Below are 13,413 nucleotides of genomic sequence, written 5' to 3'. Positions count from 1 at the left end.
GGAAAAAAAAAAAATATATATATATATATATATATATTTGTCACAATTCTGTTCCTGAATTGAAATTTTATTTGAATTGAGGTAGCAAACAGGATGCAAAATTGTAATTTGACTTTGAATGTAAACAAGTAGAATTATATTGAAATTTAATGAAAGTCGTACAACTGTAATGTAACTATAGAAAAACAATGTTTGACAAGAAAACTCTGAATGCTGGCTTGGTTGCAAAAAGATATAAAGACTTGAAAACTAAATGTTTTGAACAGACAGAAACTGCTATTCAGTAACTTCCTCTTCCTGTCATTTCAATTCAAATTCCAAGTCAGCTGTGTGTTGTGGCTAATGCAAATTCACACTTTGAATTTAAATTTAAATTCAAAAGAAAGAAAGAAAGAAAGAAAATATCTAGAACATCTAAATGTTTTTCATCTAAAATTGATAAGTTAATAGTGCCCCTCAACAATATTGAATTCTTTACGGTTTCAACATGCCCTTTTCAGAAAATGATGTTTTTCACAGTCAGTCATATTCTCCTTTCCACTCCTCTTGACATTTTTGACAGCCTACCTCTGAGAGCATTAAAAGCCTCTCCATTCCTGAGACGTGTGAATTCGGACTTACTGTGAGCTGCATTCTCACTCCCATGAAACAGCTGTCAATTATTAATGCAAAGAGGTGGTCTTTTACCCATCTTGGCTGAAAAGCATTAGGGTTCTCGATGTTACCAAGAACATCTGTGAACATTACCAAGAACATTTTTGAACTGTGGAATAATACCTGGTCTAACTTATTTTGGCCTTGAACTGCCCACTTAGACAAGAAGAAAACACCTGACCAACATGTAAAGTGACCAACCTTAGTTTGTTTGGTTTTTAAGTGCTGTTTAGGGTGTATAAATCTAGATTAGATCATACCACAATAATCGAGCAACACAGAAAATAAAACTCTTCAAATAGGAGTTTCCATGAACAGCCTTACAAAAAACGGAGACCTTTAAACCTCTTTAAAAAGGTTTTTTTAAATATTTTCTTAAAGAAGAATTAAGGCCTTGAAGCTTCAATCCTACTTTATTTCATTTAATTTATTTTTGTTTCTTTATTTATTTATTTATTTATTTATTTTCTTCTGACCTGGCCCACACACTCATATTTCAAAAGCACAATGCTCTGTAATGTATGATTTTTCTTGCAGCCAATAATGTGCACTAAACACAAAATGATAAAAATGCAAATCCTTTACTAGCATTTCTAAAGGCAACCTTCAACTAGGTATGATCAATGTCTTTACAGGCCTTCTGTTTTCTAAATGATACAAAATGTTGCAAATTTATACATCAGTGTACATTTATATAACATTTTAGGGGTATAATGCATCACGAAAATCATAGATCGAATCATTTGTCGGATCAGCTAAAAGTTTTTTCAGGTAGGTCAAACAGTAGTATTCAGGCACAAAAATTCAATAATCAAATCTTAACATACACTGAACAAAATTATAAACGCAACACTTTTGTTTTTGCCCCCATTTTTCATGAGCTGAACTCAAAGATCTAAGACTTTTTCTATGTACACAAAATGCCTATTGTGGGGTTATGGTATGGGCAGGCATATGTTATGGACAACGAACACAGGTTTTATTGATGGCATTTTGACATTTTATTGATGGCATTTTGAATGCACAGAGATACCGTGACGAGATCCTGAAGCCCATTGTTGTGCCATTCATCCACGACCATCACTTCATGTTGCAGCATGATAATGCACGGCCCCATGTTGCAAGGATCTGTACACAATTCCTGGAAGCTGAAAACATCCCAGTTCTTGCATGGCCAGCATACTCACCGGACATGTCACCCATTGAGCATGTTTGGGATGCTCTGGATCGGCGTATACGACAGCGTGTTCCAGTTCCTGCCAATATCCAGCAACTTCGCACAGCCATTGAAGAGGAGTGGACCAACATTCCACAGGCCACAATCAACAACCTGATCAACTCTATGCGAAGGAGATGTGTTGCACTGTGTGAGGCAAATGGTGGTCACACCAGATACTGACTGGTTTTCGGATAGTCATCCAATAACAGAAATTTGTGATTTACAACAATAATGTGATGCGGCTGCTGTACAATCAACCCTGTTTGTGGAGTAAATGTATATAAATGACCCTTTCAAAGGTCAGTGAAGGCATACTGTCAGTTAGTGATACGCATGATGCATTTGGACATAAGGTTACAGGTTCGGTTCACACACTCATTTTGATATCATATCAAATATCCAGGGTTGGATTTAGTTTGCAATTTGGATTATAAATGCAATTTCAACATATTCAATATATTTCTGAAGTGCTTCTTGTTGGAAAGCACTCTTACCAGATTTTTTTTCCTGTTTTTATTTTCTATTTATTTATTTTTCTTTTGTTAAAAACTGTTAAATTATTAAATTGATAAGGTATAGCTAAGAGTGGTCCAGACCAACCTTATGAAAGTATGACTTACAGAAGTTATAGCCTACTTAAATAAGAACGTTTCGTGAAACACGTATTAACGGTAAGGTAGCTTAAGGTATAACTTAATAACGACATAGCATTAAGAAGGTTTTGGGAAACGCAGCCCAGACCATTATCGCCCGCTCCCTTGATTTTTGTGTCCAGTGCTCCCACTAACATTCTAATATTGCATATAATTTTCGCGCATCAGGGAGCCGGTGTCCTGACATTTTATCCTACCCGTCAGATTGTCCTACCAGGGTTTACTGCGCATGCGCACATCAATATTGCGTCCTTTTTCTCATGCTGAACAACAATATTTAATGTATCTGCATTACTGTAAGGGTAGGTTTAGGGTTGGGGTATGTGTAAACTTTAATAAAACACAATCTAATAGGTAGAAAAATTTTTTATTGTTGGTTTCCTGTAGCTGTATCCCTTCTAGCTACAACTGCGAATATAACACATAATTACTGTATTTGCATTACTGTAAGGGTAGGTTTAAGGTTGTGGTAGGTGTAGACGTTAATAAACCATAATTTTACATTTAGCATTTTTCGTTGTCGAATTTTACTACCCACTGTTTTAATGGGAGGTAGCAAAATCTGACAGGGTAGCATAAATCGACAGAACACCGCCATCAATATGCGGAGTATTTAAATCTCTTTTGAATGAGTGCTCGTTGTTCACTTTCACTTTCGATTTCATGATCACGCGCACTCTGTGTAAAGGAAGATCAGATATTTGTCAATGAGCTCAGGATCTGTTGAGCAGCAAATCCTCCAACATTATCTTGTCAGTCATTTCTTCTCTCAACCCGTGATCAATGAAATCTGACTCCTGCAGCTCGTGTTGGATGTATAGGGTCAAGTACATTTTTTTTTTCATGGAATTGGTCTACTTTTAAACTGTTGCGGTTAAAGGTTTGAAATGTTGCATAAATTACATTTGACTGAAATGCTTGTATTGAAACACTTTGCATTTTACCTATGATAAAACTCTGCTGTTAAGTTTCGTGAAGGAGGGCCACTGGTAGGAAGCTTTTGTTACATCCCTATAACATTTAGTTTGAAATCTCAATCAATTAATTTTTACATTTCTGGTATAACAACTGTACAACAGTATATTATTAACCTATTTGTTATGATGACATTGTTTGAATATTTATCTGCACCCCACAATGTAGTCATACTGTATATCTCATATATTTTGCTAAGCGACAGTCTATGAATAGATTTTCATCATACTGGTCGAAAGTTGCTCCCTATCACATCTGCACACAAGTGGCAATCTGCAATCGCTGCAAAGAACAGATTCTTCCATACAAACTTTTTTTTTTATCCACTAAAGTCTATCATATTGCAGGATCATTTCTAAGGCATTTCAAAATTGCTTTGAATTATTTTCATCCAAAACCAGTCACTCAAATCACATCAGTAAAACAGCAGGATTTTGACAAGCACATATCTCCATGTGTCTTCAAAGACTGGTGGAAACAGACTGGAAAAATATTTTTGCAACCGGTTGGCATTAGTTATGTCCAAATAATAGAATTACATGTAAACCATGCAACTGTTACTGCAGTTTCTGTATTTATATGGTCTCGCCATCAGGGAATATGTAATTCAAATTCATCATTTGCCATGTAGTGACTAAGCTACTTCCGCAGAATCAAGCGCTTCCACAGTGATTTCCAAATCATTGTTGCAGATCCAGTTGTTTGTTTGAAGACTATTTTGAGATGGAACAGCTTTGCTGAGAACTTAAACACAAATTTAACAACTACACTGCTGGACATTTGTTTACAGACATTTGGCCACATCCCTGAATCTCTGTCATCCTCCCTCCCTCTGCTTCTGTCTGTCTTTTCCTGCAGTGTCAAAGGCAGCAGAACGCAACTTGCATGAAGTGATGAATAAATAAATATGTCGCAGCCTGGCAGTAGAGGAGAGGAGAGAGATTGTTATGGAAAAAAAGCTGTCTGAACATTCTGCTGGGAGGAACACTGATCATCTGAGTACTGCGTGTCCAATGAGTTTTAGTTATTTTCACCAAACTCTATATACAGTAAAGCACACTAGTGTTGATAGAACCTATTTAGAGGGGTTTCTGCTACCTGTCTTTCATCTCAGCCCCCCAGGGATCTGCGGTTAATTCAGCCGTCAACACCCTTAAAAATCTGTGATTATGTGATCTCCCCTCACGCTTGGTGAACAAAGGTGCAGTAAGCTATCGGAGCAAGTAAACGGTGCATTAAGCTACACTTTTCATCACTCTGCCACTGTCTAGAAGTCACACAGTGTGTGTCATCCAAACAACAACAACAACAAAAAGGTGAAACAAGACGATGCTGAAAATGCTGTTCTTTAGAACTTTCTTTTCATTAAAGAATACTAAAAATGTATGATTTCCACAAAAAAATATTAACTGTTTTTTAACATAGATAATACGAAGAAATGTTTCTTGATCAACAAATGAGCATATTAGAATGATTTCTGAAGGATCATATGACACTGGAGACTGCAATAGTTGTTGAAAATTCAGTTTTGCTATTAAAAAATACACTTTTTTATTGTAATAATATCGTTAACACTTTGTTTTGATAGTCCACTTTAGTCATTCTGCTTACTATAAGTAACTTTGCTACTACATGTCAACCACCAGTACAAGTAGACTGCTTAACATATGCTAATAATTTTAATGGTTCCCAGGCAGACATTTTTAATGTATACTATATAAAGCAACTCTTGCAATGTAAAATTACCCTCTAATTTATCTGCATGTAAATACTGTGTTCTATTTCTAAAGTGCTGGTTTAGTGGTGATTATTTCACTGAGAGGGAACTAGAGATCAGAGAAGGTTTTTCAACACAATACAGCTAAATAGGCTTATCCACTATTATTCAGGATCTATTAGGTTCATGAATAATGGATTATGAAAGAGAAGAGGGTGTTGAAAAGATGTCGCAGAGGGCAAAGCAGAGATTCAGGACATATACACAAATACACAATTAGAAATGAGCAGACAAAAATAGAACGAGTTAACAGGTCACAAAATATGTGAAGTCTACAGATCATTCAATAATTTTCCAATAAGACAATATTTTCTTGACATTACTTTTTTTTTTTTTTGTAAATCATGGTAGTATTTTTTTGTACTGCCATTAATTCATGCTGATTAATTTCAAATATAGTGTATTATAATAAAGAGAGCCTAATCAGAAAGATGGAAATAATACATAATAATAATAATAATCTCAAAAGTGAAACACAGTAATGAGAATTTGTGGATGAAAATAATGTCATAAAATGTCTCAATTAAAAAAAGATGACCTGTATTCACTCTTACACACTCAAAATGCATTGCACACTGTCACATTGGTTATTGGGTTTTGTTTTGTGTTCAGGTTTTCATGTCTTATTTTGTAGTTTTAGTTATGGTAATGTTTCCTGGTTTGTTATGTGATTCCCTTGCCCTCACGTATCTTGCCATGTGCTCCCTTAGTCAATGTGTCATGTTGTGATTGGTTGTTTAGTCATGTGTCCTGTGTTCTCATTAGGTCTTTATCAGTGGCGGCTGGTGCTAAAAAAATGTAAATATTCATTTAAAAAGTGACATAATAATGTATAATTACTGCTTAGCTAAAAAATGGAAGTTGAAAATTCAACTGTTAAAGCATGAAATAAGATCCCACGAATCAGTGAATTTTAGTTTAATGTGGGTGTATTGTTAGTAAAGTAATCATTAAACGTGTAATTATTACAAAAAATATCAGCCATTTATATTAATGTGATTTAGAGATGAAGGCCATAATACTAATGTTGTCCACACGAGGGAGCCACAGGACATCAAATCCTTTAAGATCTCAGTTTAAAGACTGTGAAAATTGTTCAATAAATTGAGTGATCGCCTCAAGTTAAACTGCATTGTTTCAGTTTCCTTCTGTGACGATGTCCACAATGCTTCAGTGATAGGACTTTGAAATAAAAAAACAGGGAAAACAATAAAAAGGCATGACTTGCATCCCATCCAGCTACCCAACTCCGTCCAAGCTCCATGATCCGTATTTTTTTTTTCTTCATTTAAATGTCTTGTGAAAGGAATTTTTGTAAAGATAAAATCAAATTTACTTTCATCTCGGAAGAGATATCCAATCACATAAGGCCAAAATAAATAAAAACAATACTGATTCGCTAAAATCAAAAGTGGGAGGGTCTGGGGCACAGTGCTCTGCACCATGAGGACAATCTGAAACAAGCCAATTAGAGCTCAGCCTCAAGTCACATGCTTTTCAAAAGTTTACGGACCTAATAGACACCCATTTGTCCGGCGACCCGCACACACAACAAACGAAATAGAGTTTTTATTTTTTTTTATTTTTAATAGGTGCTAACATGACTACCAGTCAAATAGTATGACTAAATAATGCAATTGTGTGATTATTTTGCAATATATTTTTTACTTATTTTTAACATGGTGAAGTAGGCTTCTTCCATGGCTAAGTTGAGGGGGGCAGCGCCCCAGCGCCCCGTATTGACCAGCCAGCCGCCACTGGTCTTTATCTTGATTGTCACAGGGGTTCCTTTTTAGTCATTTAGTCTTGTGTATAAATAGCCCTTTTGTCTAGCTTTGTTCCTGTACTACTGTTGGTGAGTTAATATTCATATCAAGTTGTCAAGTCGTCAAGTCAAGTCAAGTTAGGTATTTGTTTGTTTCATGGATTATGTTTGTTTTGTATCTCACTTATATTTCTGTTCAATAAATACTGCACTTGGATTCAATTCAGCTTGCCTCAGTAGACCTTCATTACAGAAAGCTAGACCGTTACAATGGACCCAGAAGTTTCTTTGCTTTGCCTTCATCAAGGTAATCGTTGTATAGAGGATTATGTGGCAGACTTTTGTGGACTGTGCCATTTGGTAAATTTTAATGACGTGGCTCTTAAGGACATTATTTGTTATGGGTTAAATGAGCCTGTTCATTCATGGATGCCAGGAGGATATATGGACTATGCCTTGTTGTTGAGTGGCTCCTCATTTACTGTGGGAGAAGCAAATGAGGAATCCTACAATCCCACTGTTCACGTCATGCCTGCCAAGCCAAAGCCTCTTCATGTCAAGGCCACCAAGCCTGAGTCTACGGCCAAGATGTCCACCATGCCTGAGGATTGTCATGCCATGGCCACCATGCCAGAGTCCTGTTACGCCACAGCCCCCATGCAAGTTTCCCCTAAGGATTTTTTGGGGAGGGACTATAGGACACATGCTCCTGTGGCCTAATGGCCAGTGTTATGCATCCACCAGTGATGTCAGTGTGAGTGGCTGCATGGCATCCCGGTGGCCTCAACATTTTCAAACCCAATGGCCTCAGTGCTGTCCAGCCTAGAGGTCCTCCCTCCATCAGCTGTACTGCCCATGATGGTGGTTGCCATTTTGTGTGTTTGGGCTGCACACTGCGCTCCAGTTCATGAATCTGTTCCAGAGCCTACTCTAGCCCCAGAGCTCAGTCCTGTGTTGGCACCAGCCTTTCAGTTTCCTGCCTGTTCTGTTTTGAACACAGTGGTCATACGTAAAACCCTCAGCCAGTCATGTCACAGCCAAAGAGGCCATCTCCGAACTCATAGTCTGCCCTGTCATGGCCAAGGGGGTCTTCCCTGAACTCTCAGCCTGTACGGTCACGGCCAAGGAGTCTGTCCCTGAATTCACAGTCTGCCCTATCACGGCCAAAGAGGCCGTCTCTGAGCTCTCAGCCTGTCCTGTCACTGCCAAGGAGGGCGTCCCTGAACTCACAGTCAGCCCAATATTATGGCCAATGAGGCCGTTCAAGGATTTTCTGCCTGTCATGTAACGGCTATGGAGGCTGCTCACGAACCCTCTGCCTCTAATGCTACGACCACTGAGGCCGTTCAAGGATTTTCTGCCTGTCATGTCGCAGCCATGGAGGCCACTCACAAACTGTCTGCCTGTTCTATCACGGCCAGATGGTCCGTCCACATCTCTTCTCCGCCATGGCCTCCTGACCTGTGTTGGTCTTCTGCTCCGCAGGCTTCACCTTGGTCACCTGCTCTGCTCTGGTTGTCATCTGCTCCACCGTGGGGATCCTCGGTCCCGCCTGCTCCGCCCTGGTGGTCTTCCACTCTGCTCTGGTAGTCTTCCGCTCTGCCTTGGTGGTTTTTGGCTCCGCCCCAGCTTCCTACTCTGCTGGCTCCACCCTGGTCTCTGGCTCTTCCCTGTTTCCCTAATCCTTCATGGTTGCTCCACGGTCCAGGCCCGCCTCTGCTCCATGGCCCAGGTCCACCATTGCACCAAGACCCACTCACTGCTCCATGACCTATGGTCTTGCCCTCTACTCCACGATCCATGGTCTTGTGGATCTGATTCTTTCTACGAACATGATCTCCTGCGAGAGTTTCCTGTTTTGTGCCAAACGTAATCCTTTGGTGTGGAATCATCTGGGTTCGTACGCGATTACATGTGCACAAATGGCGAGCTGCCCACGGATCTTTGAACTGTGATTTGAAACCATCAACTGGTAGGAGAATTCCAATTTTCCTTATTCTTTTGGACACAAAAGACTCTGATACTTCGAACTGGTTTGATTTTTGCTTTTGAAACGGGAGAGATTCATCCTTTGAACTTGAACTGATCGAACGAGTGTTCGACTCTCTGAACTGAATCATTTGATTCGTGAACTTGGATCAATTGGGTCGTTTGATTCACGAAACTTGTTCAAATTAATCATTTCATTATTTCTTGTGTTTTCAATCAATATTGTTGAATATACTGTTGAGTTTTGAAAGGAAAAGTGTTATCTACATTTATTTTCTGCATTTTGAGTTAAATTGAACATACAATTACAATTCTTTTGCATATTTGGGTATTTGAATGTAATGTTTTGTTGAAGAGTTTACTATTGTGAATTGATTTGAAAGAAACAGACACAGCATTGTTTTTGAGAATTTATTTTGTCACACTGTGTGAAGTGCACGAAACGTCATCAAAGTGTACTGAGGTTGTTGAACTGTTCAATTCTTGGTCCTATAAGAGACAACAGAATGATTTGTGACAACTGTTCAGGTACGATCAATTAATTGTTAATTTGTGATTCTTCTACTTGAAACAAACTACAAAGAGAGAATTTCTTTTATCAATATAAATTCTTATATGAATCAGAATTAAACTGTGTTGACTATTCACTCACCAGTAGCATCATATCCTCTCTCCAGTAGACGTTCCTTTCTTCTGATCAATTGGCCCATACTGAACATCATTACTAGGTGTAGCACATCAGTTACATTGTGAGCTACATGCTACACACACATTTATATACTTAGAGGAAAAGTGAGCTCAGCATGGTTTTAAACCTGTTCCCTGCTAATACAATTAATGTAGAAAGGTATTTACATGCTCTTTTCTACTAAAAGGAAACCTCATTCAATTAGGAAATGTTATGTTTATCAAGAGCTCAAAGCCATAGGGAGGAAAGGCCCTTCTGGGTCACCCGTGGTTCTGCTTTCAGAAAAGTGTGCAGAGCAATTACTGTAACCTCAATGGATCCAATAACAGCAAAATTATTAACACTGTAATGCTTTGGATGTGCTTAAAGCCTCTTAACAGCACGTGTTTTGTTGACAAACAAACCCCACTCAGTCATATTATGATTCCCCTGTAGGTCTCAGGTGTTGCAATTTGTTATTCGGCATGCTGGTGCATCCTGTGATAGTAAAACGTCTGCTCCCAATTGAATGCTGCATAAATGTTTAATATTCACTGACTGGCCTGTGTGTTGCTCTGATTATACTTACATTTTCTGCAGTTGAGGGAACCTTTCACATTAAAATCGACAGGAAATAGCTTTTACAACCTATTTTATTTTCATCATTTGACATACACTACCTTTCAGAAGTTTGGAATAATTACATATTTTTTTTAATATAAACATTTTTAAAGAAGTCTCTATTGTTCACTAAGGCTACATTTATTCGATCAAAAATGCAGTAAAAATTATAATTTTGTGAAATATTATTACAATTTAAAATAACTGTTTTCTATTTGAATATATTTTAAAATGTAAATGTAATGTTTATTCCTGTGATGGTAAAGCTGAATTTTCAGCATCATTACTCCAGTCTTCAGTGTCACATAATCCTTCAGAAATCATTCTAATATGCTTTTTATTTCACAGTTCAGACTTTTTACCTTGAAATTCTGAAAAAAAAAAGTCATAACTGTGAGATATAAACTTAGAATTCTAAGTTTAAATCTCGCAATGCTGACTTTATATCTTGCAGTTCAGATTTTATATCTTGCAATTTTGGCTGATCTAAACTGAAATGCAAGAAAAAAGTATAAATTGTGAGACAAAAAGTCACAACTACCCTTTTTATTTATTTTTATATATATATATATATATATATATATATATATACAAAATAAATAATAATAATAATACTTTTTATTCAGCAAAGTTGCATTAAATGTAACAAAATTCAGCTTACTGTTTTTATTGTATTTGTGATCAAATATATGCATCCTTGGTGAGCATAAGAGCCTTCTTTTAAAGACATTAAAAAAACTAATTATTCTAAACTTTTAAAAAATTATTGCTGTAATAATAAGAAAATTATTACAGCACTTACTTTTGAGAAGGCTTTTTTAACATTTGGAATAACATGCAGTGATGAATATCAAATAAAATAGTTGAGGTAATATTAAGTAAAAAATAAAATAAAATAAAATAAACAGGGTCATAACTGTACACACACACTTACCGTTGTCATTTTCCACATCTCCAAGTACCATAGCCGGGACCCCTATGGCTGAAGCCAAGACCCAAACGCAGATATTGACCACCTTGGCCTTGTGGGGCGTCCGCATGTCCAGGGCTTTCACCGGGTGGCACACGGCCACGTATCGATCCATGCTCATCACGGTCAAGGTGAACACACTGGTGAACATGTTATAGTAATCGATGGAGACGACCGCCTTGCACAGGGCATTGCCAAAGGGCCAGAAACCAAGGAACACATCCGTGCCCTGGAAGGGAAGCGTAGCCAGAACCAGTGCATCGGCCAGTGCCAGGTTAAAGATAAAGCTGAATTTTCAGCATCATTACTCCAGTCTTCAGTGTCACATAATCCTTCAGAAATCATTCTAATATGCTTTTTATTTCACAGTTCAGACTTTTTACCTTGAAATTCTGAAAAAAAAAAGTCATAACTGTGAGATATAAACTTAGAATTCTAAGTTTAAATCTCGCAATGCTGACTTTATATCTTGCAGTTCAGATTTTATATCTTGCAATTTTGGCTGATCTAAACTGAAATGCAAGAAAAAAGTATAAATTGTGAGACAAAAAGTCACAACTACCCTTTTTATTTATTTTTATAAATATATATATATATATATATATATATATACAAAATAAATAATAATAATAATACTTTTTATTCAGCAAAGTTGCATTAAATGTAACAAAATTCAGCTTACTGTTTTTATTGTATTTGTGATCAAATATATGCATCCTTGGTGAGCATAAGAGCCTTCTTTTAAAGACATTAAAAAAACTAATTATTCTAAACTTTTAAAAAATTATTGCTGTAATAATAAGAAAATTATTACAGCACTTACTTTTGAGAAGGCTTTTTTAACATTTGGAATAACATGCAGTGATGAATATCAAATAAAATAGTTGAGGTAATATTAAGTAAAAAATAAAATAAAATAAAATAAACAGGGTCATAACTGTACACACACACTTACCGTTGTCATTTTCCACATCTCCAAGTACCATAGCCGGGACCCCTATGGCTGAAGCCAAGACCCAAACGCAGATATTGACCACCTTGGCCTTGTGGGGCGTCCGCATGTCCAGGGCTTTCACTGGGTGGCACACGGCCACGTATCGATCCATGCTCATCACGGTCAAGGTGAACACACTGGTGAACATGTTATAGTAATCGATGGAGACGACCGCCTTGCACAGGGCATTGCCAAAGGGCCAGAAACCAAGGAACACATCCGTGCCCTGGAAGGGAAGCGTAGCCAGAACCAGTGCATCGGCCAGTGCCAGGTTAAAGATATAAATGTTGGTTGCCGTCTTCATCTTGGTGTATCTGGGAAAGTGACAGAGAAAGAGACAATAAAAAAAAGAGAATGAAAATATAAATCAGGATGAACATATTTATCCTGACAAAATCCAGTCTGTATTTGTGAGGAAACAGATCAGTTGTCGCTCCCCTGGGCCCTTCGCAACAATGGCATTAAAATGACATTTCACATCAAATCTGCTTCACTTTTTAATGGTTTGTCGGCAATCTCTTGTTTTATTTGAAAGCTAGAACCTGTGATCCCCACTGATGTAAACAATTACAAATGTGAGCAAAGCACTGCCATGACAATGCATGAAAAGTAGGAATTATTAGGTTGGCAGACGTTTTATGCTGTTTGAGAAAGGTTGATAACAGTTGCTGTTCTGTACCAACAATCCCATCATTCAACACAGCTCCACCTCCACTCCACTCAAAAAAATGTGGTGAAATGAAAACTGAAAAGCATTGATAAATGATCCCTGTCAACTTAAATTCATATGAGATCATTATAAATAAATACTTTATTCAATGAACACATAACTATGTAACTAAAATATTTGTATAAAAAATATACTGTATTTAAATGTATTTTAATGTGTGCTTTGCCAGTATGTATTGTGAAAAGAACTACATGCAAAGTTGAGTCGACTTGATTATTGTAATTACAATAAGAATGAACTTTTTTTATCAAAAATGAAATTAGTCATTTATTTTGAGAACCAATGTTTTGTGATATGAAGTGATCCTCAGAATATCTGCCTGGTCTAATCTAATGTTTTGTTCCTCTGTAATCAAACTGAAATTTAACAGTAATGTCAGGAAAAAGTGGTATTTGTACT

At 37.1% G+C, this 13,413-nt stretch overlaps 1 protein-coding gene across 1 annotated transcript in view; it reads right to left on the bottom strand.

Annotated features, from left to right (window-relative positions):
- Positions 1 to 13,413, bottom strand: part of LOC107666560 (delta-type opioid receptor-like) — a 41,472-nt gene that overhangs the window by 1,056 nt on the left and 27,003 nt on the right. The window contains exon 3 of the mRNA XM_016457965.1: positions 12,246 to 12,598. Within this exon, the coding sequence (XP_016313451.1) occupies positions 12,246 to 12,598 (353 nt within the window). The remainder of the gene's footprint in view (positions 1 to 12,245; positions 12,599 to 13,413) is intronic.

The sequence above is a fragment of the Sinocyclocheilus anshuiensis genome, unplaced genomic scaffold (assembly GCF_001515605.1).
Source record: "Sinocyclocheilus anshuiensis isolate Anshui unplaced genomic scaffold, SAMN03320099.WGS_v1.1 scaffold201, whole genome shotgun sequence".
NCBI lineage: Eukaryota > Metazoa > Chordata > Actinopteri > Cypriniformes > Cyprinidae > Sinocyclocheilus > Sinocyclocheilus anshuiensis.
Note: the sequence above shows the minus strand (reverse complement) of the source record. Positions and strands in the feature narration are given on the sequence as shown.